The 12723-nt window shown below is 50.3% G+C and overlaps 1 protein-coding gene across 1 annotated transcript; it reads left to right on the top strand.

Annotated features, from left to right (window-relative positions):
- Positions 1-2661: 2661 nt before the first annotated feature.
- Pax1 (paired box 1) lies at positions 2662-11670 on the top strand. The gene is made up of 5 exons (XM_020187923.2): positions 2662-2935; positions 3361-3990; positions 5526-5668; positions 6176-6398; positions 11531-11670. Exons 1-5 carry the CDS (start codon positions 2662-2664, stop codon positions 11620-11622), a joined length of 1362 nt encoding a protein of 453 aa, XP_020043512.1. The 3' UTR covers positions 11623-11670.
- Positions 11671-12723: the final 1053 nt, after the last annotated feature.

Raw genomic sequence — 12723 nt, 5'->3', positions numbered from 1 at the left:
TGAAGGCCGGAGGGTTCTACTACGCCAGAGGCCACCTCCTGCTTTCACGGCGCAATCCCCAATTGTCCCTTCAATGCTCTCCTCCAGCCGTCCAGAGGGAGTAGGATGCTGTCTGAACTGCAACCTCTTTGCCAGAGCACCTCGCTCTTCTGGCAGAGGTGGGGAGGAGGATGTCCCTCCGAAAATTATAGTTGGGGCTAACTGGCTCTCAGCACGACTTGCTTTATTTGCCCTGTGAGCATGCCTATCAATTCCTCACCTATAGGGGGAAGAAATAGATTTAGCTGCGTTTCCAAGTTGCTGGGAGGTACTGGGTTGCGATCTTGTACCTCGGAGATCCCACGGAGAACAAGCCTCTAGATCTGTGCTATGGGGTTCCTAAATAACTAGAGAGAACTCAGTGGGTAGCGTCCCGGTTCCCACTCCTTGAAGCCTTGCAGGGCCACCTGGCATTCTATGTCTTTTGCTCAGTGCCTTCGCAGTACTCCTGTCTCCATCATGCACACCTTAATCCAGACCATTCCTTTGGTCTTTACCCCGACGCTGCGCTATCCCAGGACAGACCTGGTCTTCCGAAGAAATGGGTGTCTCTGCTCTCACTCCCGTATCCTCTCGGTAGAGCACTGACATCCCTCTCTGCCCCCCCAAAAACCCACCTCTTTCCCATCGCAGCGACCTCCCCTAAGCTCTTGGAGCTGGAGGAGTCTGCTCTGTGTTCTCCGTGCTGCTGGAGGGGAATAGTCCTCAGTTCTTTTGAACCTGATTTTTCTTTTTCCACGGGGTAATTCTTGCCATGGTCTCAGCCTCAGTCTTCCCAGACTTGTGCGCTTTCTCCGAGGAACCCAGGATTTATAGTTTAGGTCCTCCTGACACATTCGGATGGGCTGACTAGCAGCCAGCGATGCTCTCTGGCCCCGCAGCGGGTGAAAAATGGTCAGGGCTTCTCCCTCGCGGCTGGTCTGATAGGGTTCATCTGCGTCTGGGGTAGAATCACTGAGTTGCGCGGCCAGCAACTGTGGGCCGCTATAAAGAGCTAAACCAGCGAGGGATGTGTGTTGGGAGATTTCCGCCCCCTGCCTTCTTAGGAGCGTTGAGAGTGAACAGCTGTTTCTAGGCTCTCCTTTCTGGTCCTGCGCATTCAGCCGTTTTCTTGGTCTTTACTGACTCTAAACTCGGAACTCCCAAGTCCAAACCTCTTTTTTTTTTTTTGATGGTGCTGCGATTTGAACTCAAGGCTTCACGCTTACAAAGCAGGCGCTTTGCCGCTTGAGACAAACCTCTAGTCCAAGTTTAAGCCTCTCTGCATTATCAGTTCAGACGCAAAACTACAAGATTTCTTTCCCCTCCCCCCACTTGCTCTCTCTTGATCTCCGCATGGCTCCCGCTGGGATTGTCACAGATGGCAACACACGATGGGAAATACAGAACTGAGCCTATTATTGCCAATACCAAGGAATTCAGGGATACGGAAATCCCTGCTTAAATGAAAGGACCATTAGGTAGTTTAGCAGAGATCTCTTAGAAGCTGTTGTGCTGGGAAAAAGCTAGACCAGGCCCACAGGGGATGGAAGAGTGCAGGATTCCATGGCCTGGGAGAAAGGGACTGTCTTTCTGGCCTAGAGCTGGAGTTATGCCTGTGAACTCTTGCAGATCGCCAGGATGCGCTTGCGGTGGGACAGCATGTCAGAAACTTTCCTGCCTTGCCTCGCATCGCCTCTCTGAAAGGAATGAGTTCTGGTGGGTGGCCAGATCAGAAGACACACTATCTGGAATGTGCCCCTTGAGGGTCATTGAAATCACCCCACTACAAGGGAGTAGGTGGCTATTTGACATAGTAAAGATTTCCAGATAGCAGGATTGGGGAGTCCACCAGCAGTAGGATACAGCTCTACAGCAAACTATCTTGGACCCTTCTCCCCAAGTGCCTTTCACCAAACTGGACCCTCACTTTCCTCTTTAACTTTTTCCACCTAATGCTCTACCATTAAGTATTAAGTGCTGGGGTATTGACCCCTCTTCCCTTGCTCCTGCCCAGGGAAGGAGGTGAATGAGGCAACCACACTCTAAACACCTTGCCCTGATCAACTTTTATCTTCTCTACATATGTTTTGTGTTTTTGTGTGTTGGGGATTGAGCCCATGACCTTGCTAATGCAAGGCAAGCTCTCTACCACTGCACTCCAGCCCAGCTCAACCTTTTTTCCCCTGTAATATCTTATTAGTAATGGTGGTAGAGGTAGCAATAAAACTAAAACCAAAACTAAAACTAGTACCAGTACTAATACATAATCGGTTTGAAATGACTTCTCTGCCATTCCCAAAGCCGGAGGGCGGAGGAGGCTGCCAGGGTCTTGGAGCGATTGGACAGTCCTAGCTCAGCTGCTTTGGGACGGTGTGTGTTTGTGGAGTGTGTGTGAATAATGGTGGTGGGGGAGGGTGGACAGGGTTCCGGAGGGGGGTGGAGGCAGGAGAAGGAGGAGGAGGACAGTGGGACAGGGTAGAGTTTCTGGGCGGGGAGGGGGGCGCTGGGGCATAGGGACGGGAACCAATGAGCTGCCAACTCGCGCGTCTCCGGCGTGACTGCAGAGATTGACGTGGAGGACACGTCAAATTGATTCTCGCACGCTGCAGCTTCCCGGTCAGACGAATTTCTCCAAATCGGATGAAGTTCACCCTAGGCCTGGGGTCGCGGGCGTGGAGAGTGTTCTGGGAGCGGGCGGCAGCGGCGGCGGCAGGCCCTGCGGCGGGCGGCTGCGCTCTCGGAGGCGGCGCACTGCGCTGCTCCAGCCCGCGGCCGGGCCGCCGCGGCTCTCGGCTTGCGCTCGCCCTCCCTCTATGCCTCTCCGGCGGTGGCGGCGCCCGAGCTCTCCCGGACTGCGCCGGGCCCAGCCCCCGCCGTTCCGGCGCCAGGCAACTGGCTGGCCCGCGCGCTATGGGTAAGGGGCGAGAGGCAGCCAAGGGCGCGGGCGGGCTGATGAGGTGGGTCGAGACTCTGCACCTCCCTTCCCCCTGGCAAAACGGTCCTGGGTCTTGGACGACCAGCATTCTCCACACGTTCCCAACCCTCAAAGGGCAGTTCCTCAAGTTCAGGGAGGGAATGGCCACAGTAGGTGCTCCAAATGTCTCGAAAGGGCACGGAGGGCTAGAGCGCTCAGTACTCCCCTTCGCGGACTCTCCCGCCTGCTCGTACTCTTGGAGCAGGTCCCGGGCTGTTTGCCCTCGGACTCTGAGCTGTCTGGGGACCTGTGGGTCACCTTCGGAGTCGCGCCTGGGTACAGTCCATCTTCCCGCGTGGCCCCCTTGGCTAACCCGCCGGTGTTTTCTCCCCCCTTCGGCTCACTCTTGCCTGGCGTATCCGCAGAGCAGACGTACGGCGAAGTGAACCAGCTGGGCGGTGTGTTCGTCAACGGCCGCCCCCTGCCCAACGCCATCCGCTTGCGTATTGTAGAGTTAGCACAGCTGGGCATCCGACCGTGTGACATCAGTCGGCAGCTCCGAGTCTCCCATGGCTGCGTGAGCAAGATCCTGGCGCGCTACAACGAGACCGGCTCCATACTGCCTGGGGCCATCGGGGGCAGCAAACCCCGCGTCACCACTCCCAACGTGGTCAAGCACATTCGGGACTACAAACAGGGAGACCCTGGCATCTTTGCCTGGGAGATCCGAGATCGGCTGCTGGCCGACGGCGTCTGCGATAAGTACAATGTGCCCTCGGTGAGCTCCATCAGCCGCATCCTGCGCAACAAGATTGGCAGCTTGGCGCAACCGGGGCCGTATGAGGCAAGTAAGCAGCCGCCACCCCAGCCTGCGCTGCCTTACAATCACATCTACCAGTATCCCTACCCCAGCCCCGTGACGCCAACGGGCACCAAGATGGGCAGCCACCCTGGAGTCCCGGGCTCGGCGGGCCACGTCAGCATCCCGCGTTCATGGCCCTCGGCACATTCGGTCAGCAACATCCTGGGGATCCGGACGTTTATGGAGCAAACAGGTCAGTTGTGGCGCCGTCGGTAGCGCTCTATTAAAGGGCAGAATTCGGGGCGGGTGGACTCAGTTGCGAGCGAGAGAGGTTATATGCCTTCCTCCTCGAACAGTTTCTGGCTTAAGGAGAGAGATAGGACTGTCCAGGGAGGTTGGGGGTCCAGCATCTTCTGTGAGAATCCTCGGACATCTTGAACTTTTATGACAAATATGGAAAATATTTTCCTAATGGAAGTGCAGTCGCCGACCGCAAATTCGAAGGCCTGAAATTGAGCTTTCTCATTCTTGCAAAAAGAATGCAATCGCCTATCGCCAAATGAAGCTAAACGAATGGCGCAGGCCATTCTGCGACCCTTTCTTTAGCTTTCAGGATCTCTCACCGTTCCCTAAGAGTTCTGTCTCTCCTCCTCTCCCCAGGCGCAGCGGCCCGTTTGAGTAAAAGGGAAAAGGGTCCTGTGGTAGGTTTTGTGGAGTGGCCCAGAATGCTAAAGGGTCCAGAGGCTTTGCAAGTCCCGGAGTTGGGATCGCGGGTAATGACGTCCCTCTGACTCTAGCCACAGTCACAAAGACTTTCCCTTCACCAGCAATTAAAATTCATTCGACTCTTGGTAGTCTATGGTGGAGTGAAAAGGGGGGAGGTTTGGGGAAACTTTGGTGTTTGGCGCGGAAAGGACTTTTCTCTCCCGATTGTCCCTTGCGAATTTGCGAGGGTGGAGTGCAAACTCAGCAGGAGGGCAAGAAGTAAAATTCACTTCAACCCAGGAGAAAGGAGAGGCGGCTGGAAAGAAACTGGGAATGCTTAGCTTTTGCATCCTTGATGCTCGCCTCTGAGGCCGAGCATACATTTTCTCCTGGTGACTCTAACCCAGCCTGGGCCCACCGCGGGTACCAAAGCTTCCCAGTTGCAGCGGGCAACTGGTTGGGAGGTGACTCCACCAGGCCTGCGCTCAGATCTAGAGTTTTTCCCCCGTTCCGTGGCACACCCCTGAGGGAGGAACAGATGTGTTCCTGGGACTTGCGCTTGTGTCAGGGTTGACTCCTCTTTTGGGAGACCCGTGGTGTTCCCGAAGGCAGTTCAGGGCAGAATTGTCTCCCAGCCCATCAGATTTTTATTGAGACGTTGAGAAATCTACATAATATTATGAGGCTGTAATGAATTTGAACTTGGTCCTTTCTGCTTGCCGCCTCTGGACAGCGGAGTGGCTGCTTTGGCCAGCGGAGTGGCTGCTTTGGCCGCGTGCGCTTAGCCTCTGCTCCACAGGAGGTCTTTTTGTAGAAAGCGGGTCGAAAGTTAGGTGAAGCAGAACTTCAGGCCCTTCTGCCTTTCTTTCCAGTGCCGGCCAGGAGTGAAAGCGAAACCCGCCCAGATGTCCCTCTGTCTCTCCAGGCTCTTAGACTTCCTGGCATTCCAACCGGGATGTCTGGTTGCGCCCGCGGATACTAGCTGGGTAGCTGACTTGAGTGTAAAAGTCTAGGCTGGAGTCCCTGTGTGTGCCCATTTCCAGACTCTGATGCATCTTGTAATCCGTCCCGTGTCCCCCACAGGGGCCTTGGCCGGGAGCGAAGGCACCGCCTACTCTCCCAAGATGGAAGACTGGGCTGGCGTGAACCGCACCGCCTTCCCCACCACCCCAGCGGTGAATGGGCTGGAGAAACCTGCTTTGGAGGCTGACATTAAATACACTCAGGTAACTAAGAGACAGGCGAAGACGTGAGCTTCAATAGTCTTATGGAAAGTGTTGGGGCGGAGAGAGGAAGAGAAAGAATGGTGAAGAGCTTCCCAGAGCGTTTAGGCCAGCGAGCATCGGCGGCATATTTCTGTCCTTTCAGTCGCACTAGTTTGGAGGAGGCTGGTTTTCGAGGGGACTGACTTGCCTTTTGATAAGATAGCTTAGTTAAAAAACAAAGAAATAAACTGGAAATCGGGACACAGATGGCCTTGGATCCCCTTTCTCTAAAGCCCACTAGTAACTACAAGACTTCCTCATCTTTCACAGTCATTTATAACATTTGCTTGGATTTTTAGAAATCACTTTGCCAAAGTCCTTAATAAGAAAATGGGTGGCCAGGCCTCGCGTAGGGGTAAGTGGCGGAGACTGCAGAGGAAAGTGAGGAGAGCCCTCATCTCTCAATGGCTTGCACTGGAGAAGATAGCGGGATTACCTGCTGACCGCCTGACCCTTTCTATCCCGCAGTCAGCTTCAGGCCTCTCTGCAGTGAGCGGTTTTCTCCCTGCCTGCGCCTACCCAGCTTCCAACCAGCATGGCGTGTACAGCGCGCCTGGTGGCGGCTACCTAGCCCCGGGCCCGCCCTGGCCACCCACACAGGGACCCCCGCTGGCACCTCCCGGGGCAGGCGTTGCAGTGCACGGTGGGGAGCTAGCAGCAGCAATGACCTTCAAGCATCCCAGTCGAGAAGGTGAGGAGTACCGGCTGGGAGGGGTTGGGTGGGTGCTGGACCGGTTGGGGGTGAGCCTGATGGTAGGGGTGGAGGAGATGGAGGGACTGGGACCAGGAAAGAAAGAGAGAGAGGGAGAAGGGGAGGGGGAAGGAAGGAGGGAGGGAGGGAGAGAGAAAGAGAGAGAGAGAGAGAGAGAGAGAGAGAGAGAGAGAGAGAGAGAGAGAGAGAGAAAGAAAACAGGAGCGCTGGGGTAGGTATTAGGCATACATATTTTGAGTTAAATGTTAACCCTGTAGCTTCTTGGAGCTGATTCATTTCTAGGGTTTCCCAAGAAGGATACACCCACCGGAGGGGAGGTTGAAAGAGGCCCAGGACTGTATCCTCTGATCTAAGGAGAGAGGGAGAAAAGGGTCAAGCTGGCAAACTAGACTCCTGAGTTTGAATCTGGTTCTTTTACCACTTGCCAAGTTATTGCTCCTTTCTGGGCTCCATCCTTAGACGGGTCTAGAAATCACCTTCCAGGCCCACATTGGTGTGGTCTGAAAAATTTTGCTTTCCATGGGACCTGTCCCCGGGCTTTAAGCCTACTGGTGAGTTTGAACTTGCCAGAGTCAATTATACAAAATAGTTTTTCTGTTTCCACCTCCACACCTGGACTCTTCCAATGTCACTGCCCATCTGTTCCTTCCAGGCCCTACTTCCTTTTTTGAAAAAAAAAAAGAAAAAAGAAAAATGGGCCTCCCCCTTAGGTTTTTTTTTTTTTTTATCTCTTGGGAAAGGAGAGGGTATTTCAATCATGAGTCTCTAAACTCAGGCTTTGAACTCTATTTGTGTTTTGTTTTGGGGTCCTTCTTTCCGAGAGTAATGTGGTTGAGAGTTCTAATCCCTCCTCCTTGTCCTCCTTTTCTATAAATCTATTTCCTTTTTTTTTTTTTTCATTTTTCTTTTATTATTCATATGTGCATACAAGGCTTGGTTCATTTCTCCCCCCTGCCCCCACCCCCTCCCTATAAATCTATTTCCTAACAAGCCAGACATTTGAAGGAGTTCATCTACAGTTAGTTGGCAGCTTGAGGGGGATTTTACACTGCACACTGGGTTCTGGATTTTTTAAAATTTAATTTGAGAAAGTTCACCTGCCCTGAGCCTCTATTTTCCTTAGTAACCAAAATGGTTGGATTTGCTTTTTTTTTTTTTGGTACTGAGGCTTGAACTCAGGGCCTTCACCTTGAGCTACTCCACCAGCCTTATTTTTGTGAAGGGTTTTTTTGAGATAGGGTCTCATGAACTATTTGCCCAGGCTGGGTTTTGAACCACAATCCTCCTGATCTCTGCCTCTTGAATAGCTAGGATTATAGGCATAAACCACCAGTGGACTTGCTAATTTTGAACCTGCCTGTGTTTAGTTTTCTTAGTAACTTCACCTGAGGATGGGGGAATCACCTCATGGGGTCGAGCTCCCCAGAGAAGGAGAGAACAAAGCAGAAGGATCTCTTGGGTCAGGCAGGGAAGCATGTTCCCTATTACAAAAGGGTTTTTACCAGCTGATCAGCCTCATATCTGTGGCAGTGAGAGGTGACCCATGGGCTGAAGGGCTTTTTTCCTTGTTGCCTCCCAGGCAAAAATTGCTATTTCCAAGTAGTCTTGATGAGAATGGGTAGCATGGATCTAGGGGACAAGAGGGCATTAATGTGCCATCCATGACAGTGAAATGAAGGAAAAAAATAGTTTTCTTTTTAAATTTCCATCTGTCCTAGAACACACACATCCTGGGATATTAGGATAATGATCACTTGCCTAATTATAGACAAATCCAATTACAAAGATTTAGAAGAATTTATAAATCATTTAAAACTTAAATTTAACTTAAATAATTGGCTGCTCATTTAGAAGAAATTCAGATAAAGAAAGAATTTTAAAACAGAGAATTAGAACTCTTAGAAGCCTACCTTTAAGGATAGTTAAGAGGTCTTAGGGCGAGGGCTTCACTCAGTTAATTGTACTTGACTTCTCATGTACCTACTGATCCCTAAGATTGCTGGAATTGAAATGAAATTTGCCTCATTGCACAAACCATTTAACTGAGCAATTTCATTTGCATTCAAGGAGTAGATCAACAAATTTAAATGATTTCCCCTGGGTTGAGCTCAAGGAGGAAGATTTAGAAAAAAAGACCCACTAACTCAGAGGGAGGCAGTCACTTTCCAGCAGAGCCACTTTGTCCTCAAGGCATTTCAAACTCTACATTAAAAACAGATTATGAAGTGTAGATAACGATCCAAGGGTTAACGCATGTGGATTCAAATTCTAAACTACTTGTAGTTAACTTGGGAGGGGATGTTGCTTTAACTTTTGGGTTCATTATTGATTGGTCTTCTATAGTAGACACTTTACTTTTCAGAAATATAAAACCATTGAGTGGTGCTAGTATTAATGCTCTTCTTACCCTCATATCTGCTTTCTAATATGAAATATCCTACCTGTTTTCAAAATCCACAACCTTAATTAACTACATTGGTTATTAAACTCATAATTTAATATCTCGATCCTCACATAGAACAACTCAGCCTCATCATTTATAATGTTCTCAAGCTAGGATGTAAGGGTTTGTGTTTGAGGCGCATAAACTAATCACTCATTATATGTCTGTTTTCACGGCATGAGAATTATGGACACAATTGTGTTATGAAGTTTCACTCTTCTGGTTGTTAGAAAAACTGACTCCAAAGATTCCCTTAAATGGATCTTGAATAAAAGTAAATACAAATTACTGCTTTTTTATTTTCTAATCATCTCTAAAGAAATTAATATCTTGAAAGAAATCTACCTCATAAGACAGTTTGCTATCATTAATTGCGTTTAACTCATAACAGTTAGATTATCATTTTCTAAAATTATCTTCGGTAAAAATTTCTTTACCGAAAGCAATTTAATATCATGAATGCTCAATAAAAACAAATACTTTTGATCATGTAGTGCAACACACAACACAACACAATAAGATACATATGTATCAGTGTCCTCCAAATTAGGCACAAATGAATGTCTTAACTGTTACCCTGAAGGAAGTCTAATCAAATGTTAAATTATGCATCACAATTTATTAACTATCTTGGTGAAAGGTAGTGAGTCTGTCTGTGTTCTCATTATCTAGGCAAGGAAGTATGATTCCCCTGAAAGGAAACTAATTGTTGGGAACTGAGCAAGAGAATAGGAAAGGTTCACTTCACCTTCTTGTGGAGGGGTTATAACATTCTAGGAACCTCCATACCCATTCAAGTGTCTTCTCATAGCCATGATAGGACATTCCTTCCCAAAGTGACAGACCCCCACCAGGCCACCCCTCAAGATAGCTGGCATTCACAGCCCTGTTTTTGGAGTTCTAAAATCCCTTCCAGCAGGGTTCTGGAAAGATCATAAAGATTTGGAAATCAAATCTGTATGATATTGCAAATGCACAAAGAAAAATGTGTTGTATTTACTAAAGATAACTCGCAGCTTTATTTCAGTTATCTCTGCTCCAGGATTAGTACTTCGATGATCCTAAAAACGAATTTTGTCAGGGATCACTAGGAGGCTCAAATTCTTGAGTCACAGAGTTCAGTGGCCAATCTCAATCTCATTTGACCTAGCCTGGAAGATCCCCACATGTTGGTTCTTGCTCCCAGGGTGCCCTGCAATTTCATCTAGTCCCAATATTTTAAAAACTTCTCTCTCCTTTCCTGCTCCCTGCAACTAAGCAAGCCTGCAGTGTCTGACTCCCCGTCTAAACCCACAGACATACCTATTCATATTTCCTGGGGTCCTGTGGAAGGGAATGGAAGGAAGAGGAGGCCCATGGGGAGCATCTGCAGCTGACAGAGCTACAACACAAAGGATGCGCCTGCCCCTGAAATCCATCTCCCCGCTCCCGGGTGTTTATTTTTTAGGAGTTCATTTTTCACTCTTGTCTCTAAGGTAACCGGCCCTTGACTGAGAAGCCTTCTCCTCCTCCTCCTCCTCCTAAGTTTTCTAAACAGGTCCTCGCTTTGAAGTGTGTGGGCCAGGTGGAAAGAAAAGGTGGAACACTTCATTGGCTAGGTAGTCACAACTGAGTTTGGGAAAAGAGTTGAGAAGTGGGAAGAAGCTAAGAGATCGTTCTGTCCTCTTGCAAGTCCGTCGGAAGCCGTGATATAGCTATACATCTAGATATCTCTGTGTGTGTGTGTGTGTGTGTCGCTTGTACTGAGGTGTTCCTTCCAGTCGGGGCATTCACAGCAAGTTGTGGCAGGAGTTGTGATGAGGACAGCTAGCAATCTCTCACCCCGAGTTGAGGAGTCGAAACTCCCCCTGTAAAAGAGTATTTGTTGAGGGAAAATTGAAAATAGGACTCTTTAGGTGTTTTTTGGTGCAGGAAAAGCTGAGCGGCCCGGGGTTGGGAAAGTAAAACTAGGGTTGTACAATGGTGGCGTCACTTTCTGGCTTCCAGTAGCGAAATTTGGGCCCCTTCCCCAAACCCCAAGTAATAGAGCAATGCGCAGAATACCGCCTGATCTGGCCAGCCCACTGTCACTTAATCCGGAGGCCCATAGTGCCTTAGACTTGCAGTACCCACATTGGTGAGCGCAACTGGGTTCCCCGGCCTCGTGGGCAAAACGACATCTGCTGCTCACTTAAAGGATGACCTCCTCTTAGGTCGGAGGCCTTTAGGCCACTCCTGGCAGGAATGTTTTGGGAGCTGGTTTCCCCAGATCTCTCCCTGCGCATCTCCAGCCTCATTGAGCGGCCCGCATTCAGGAGCTGATGCTCCCCGCACCTGTGCGCCCCGATGGGGGGCCTGGAGTGAGTAGGTGGGTGGGACACCAAGCACGCTCAGCGAAGATGTTGTCTCAGCTAAAGTTTCCACCTGATCAGAGCAGGCGATGAACACTCAGGTGTAAAGGGAACAGCACTGGGAATGGGAGTGCATGCCAGGCGGAGTGGCCCACCACGGCGACCCACTTGCCAAGCTCTCCTTGCGCAAGACTCCCTGAGGGGAGAGGGCAGTTTGGACGCCCGGAAGAGCGAGCGCAGGTGTTCACCTCTAGCGTGCATCTGCTAGCGTCCTGTGCCCTTGGGTCGCATGCCCTGCGCTAAGTAGTGACCCGATGCCCCTGTGCTTACTCCCGTAGTGGCCGATCGGAAGCCACCAAGCCCTGGCGGCAAGGCCCCCGACGCCCTTAGCAGCTTACATGGACTGCCCATCCCGGCCTCGACCTCCTAGGGGCAGCTGTCCCCGAGCCCGAGCCCGGCCGGGAGGAACCGGCGCAGCGGCAGGAGACGCGGGCTGGACCAACTACACGCGGAGGAGAAGCCGGAGCCGGCCGGCGCTGCACGCTGAGTCTGCCCCGACCTGCTTCGGGCCTGGCCCGGCCCTGCCCTGCTACACTTCCCTTATGGGCCGGATTTTTTTTTTTTAAACGCTTTTCTGAACCTCGGCTTTAGACTATTGCACTCTGGTGCCGGAGACTCTAGCTCCGACGTGCCTCCCTTGCCTCGCCACCCTTACATTTCTTTTTTGTCTTTCTTTTCTCTGTCTCCTCTTCCTCCCCTCCCTCTTTCCTTTCTTTTTTCCTCGCTCTCTTCCTTCTTCCCCTCCGTCCTTCCTTTTGCCCTATTTTCTCTCATTTATTTCCATTCCTTTCCGTCTTTCTCTTTTGTCTGTTGTTCTTCCTATACTTTTTTTCTCCCCCTTTACAGTTGAGGGTTCTATTTCCCTTCATTCGTACTGCTTCCTTGATTCCTTCTCCAATTCGGGAAAACCCCAGACGTCTCACCCCACAATTTCTCCGGCCCTTCTGAGATCTCCAGTCCTAAGGGAGAGAGGTTTGAACCTAACAATCAGGCAGAGAAGCCGCAGCTTTTATTTTATATTTTCGTAATAACAAACCAGAGCACAACCTCCGTGAACTGTCCTCTCGCCCAGAGTATATTGTCTGGAAATCTGTATTTTCTCAGCGCCCAGTGGCCGGGCTTCTCTTTTGATTCTGAGATGATGGGGTAGGAGTAAGGGACACTGGGTCTGTTGGCGTTTTCAGTAATGGGGTGCCTTCTCCCTCCCAACAAATGGTAAATGCATCAGCATTGTTTTTTGGTGTTCAGGGGTCAGCACATTTGTTAATTTAAAGCACAAACTGCTTCAGGTTATCAAGGTTCATTGGAGCTTCTGGTTTGCAGGGGGTTGGGGGTAAAAATCCAGAAAGTGTCTTCTGAAGCCAGACCCAAGGGCTGTTCAACTGATTTCAAGTTCAGGCACACTGGTGGTGGGAACCTTGGATATAATACAATTTTATAGTCATAAATATTTCACTGGTGAGAGTCAGAC

The sequence above is a fragment of the Castor canadensis genome, chromosome 5 (genome assembly GCF_047511655.1).
Source record: "Castor canadensis chromosome 5, mCasCan1.hap1v2, whole genome shotgun sequence".
Classification (NCBI taxonomy): Eukaryota; Metazoa; Chordata; class Mammalia; order Rodentia; family Castoridae; genus Castor; species Castor canadensis.
Note: the sequence above shows the minus strand (reverse complement) of the source record. Positions and strands in the feature narration are given on the sequence as shown.

What these genes read in the sequence shown, in the direction of transcription:
- Pax1 (XM_020187923.2), top strand. Translation starts at nt 2,662, where the DNA reads ATGAAGTTCACCCTAGGCCTGGGGTCGCGGGCGTGGAGAGTGTTCTGG. An exon ending in GGCTGGCCCGCGCGCTATGG is followed by an intron (nt 2,936 to 3,360) that starts GTAAGGGGCGAG and finishes GCGTATCCGCAG; the next exon opens with AGCAGACGTACGGCGAAGTG. An exon ending in CTGACATTAAATACACTCAG is followed by an intron (nt 5,669 to 6,175) that starts GTAACTAAGAGA and finishes TCTATCCCGCAG; the next exon opens with TCAGCTTCAGGCCTCTCTGC.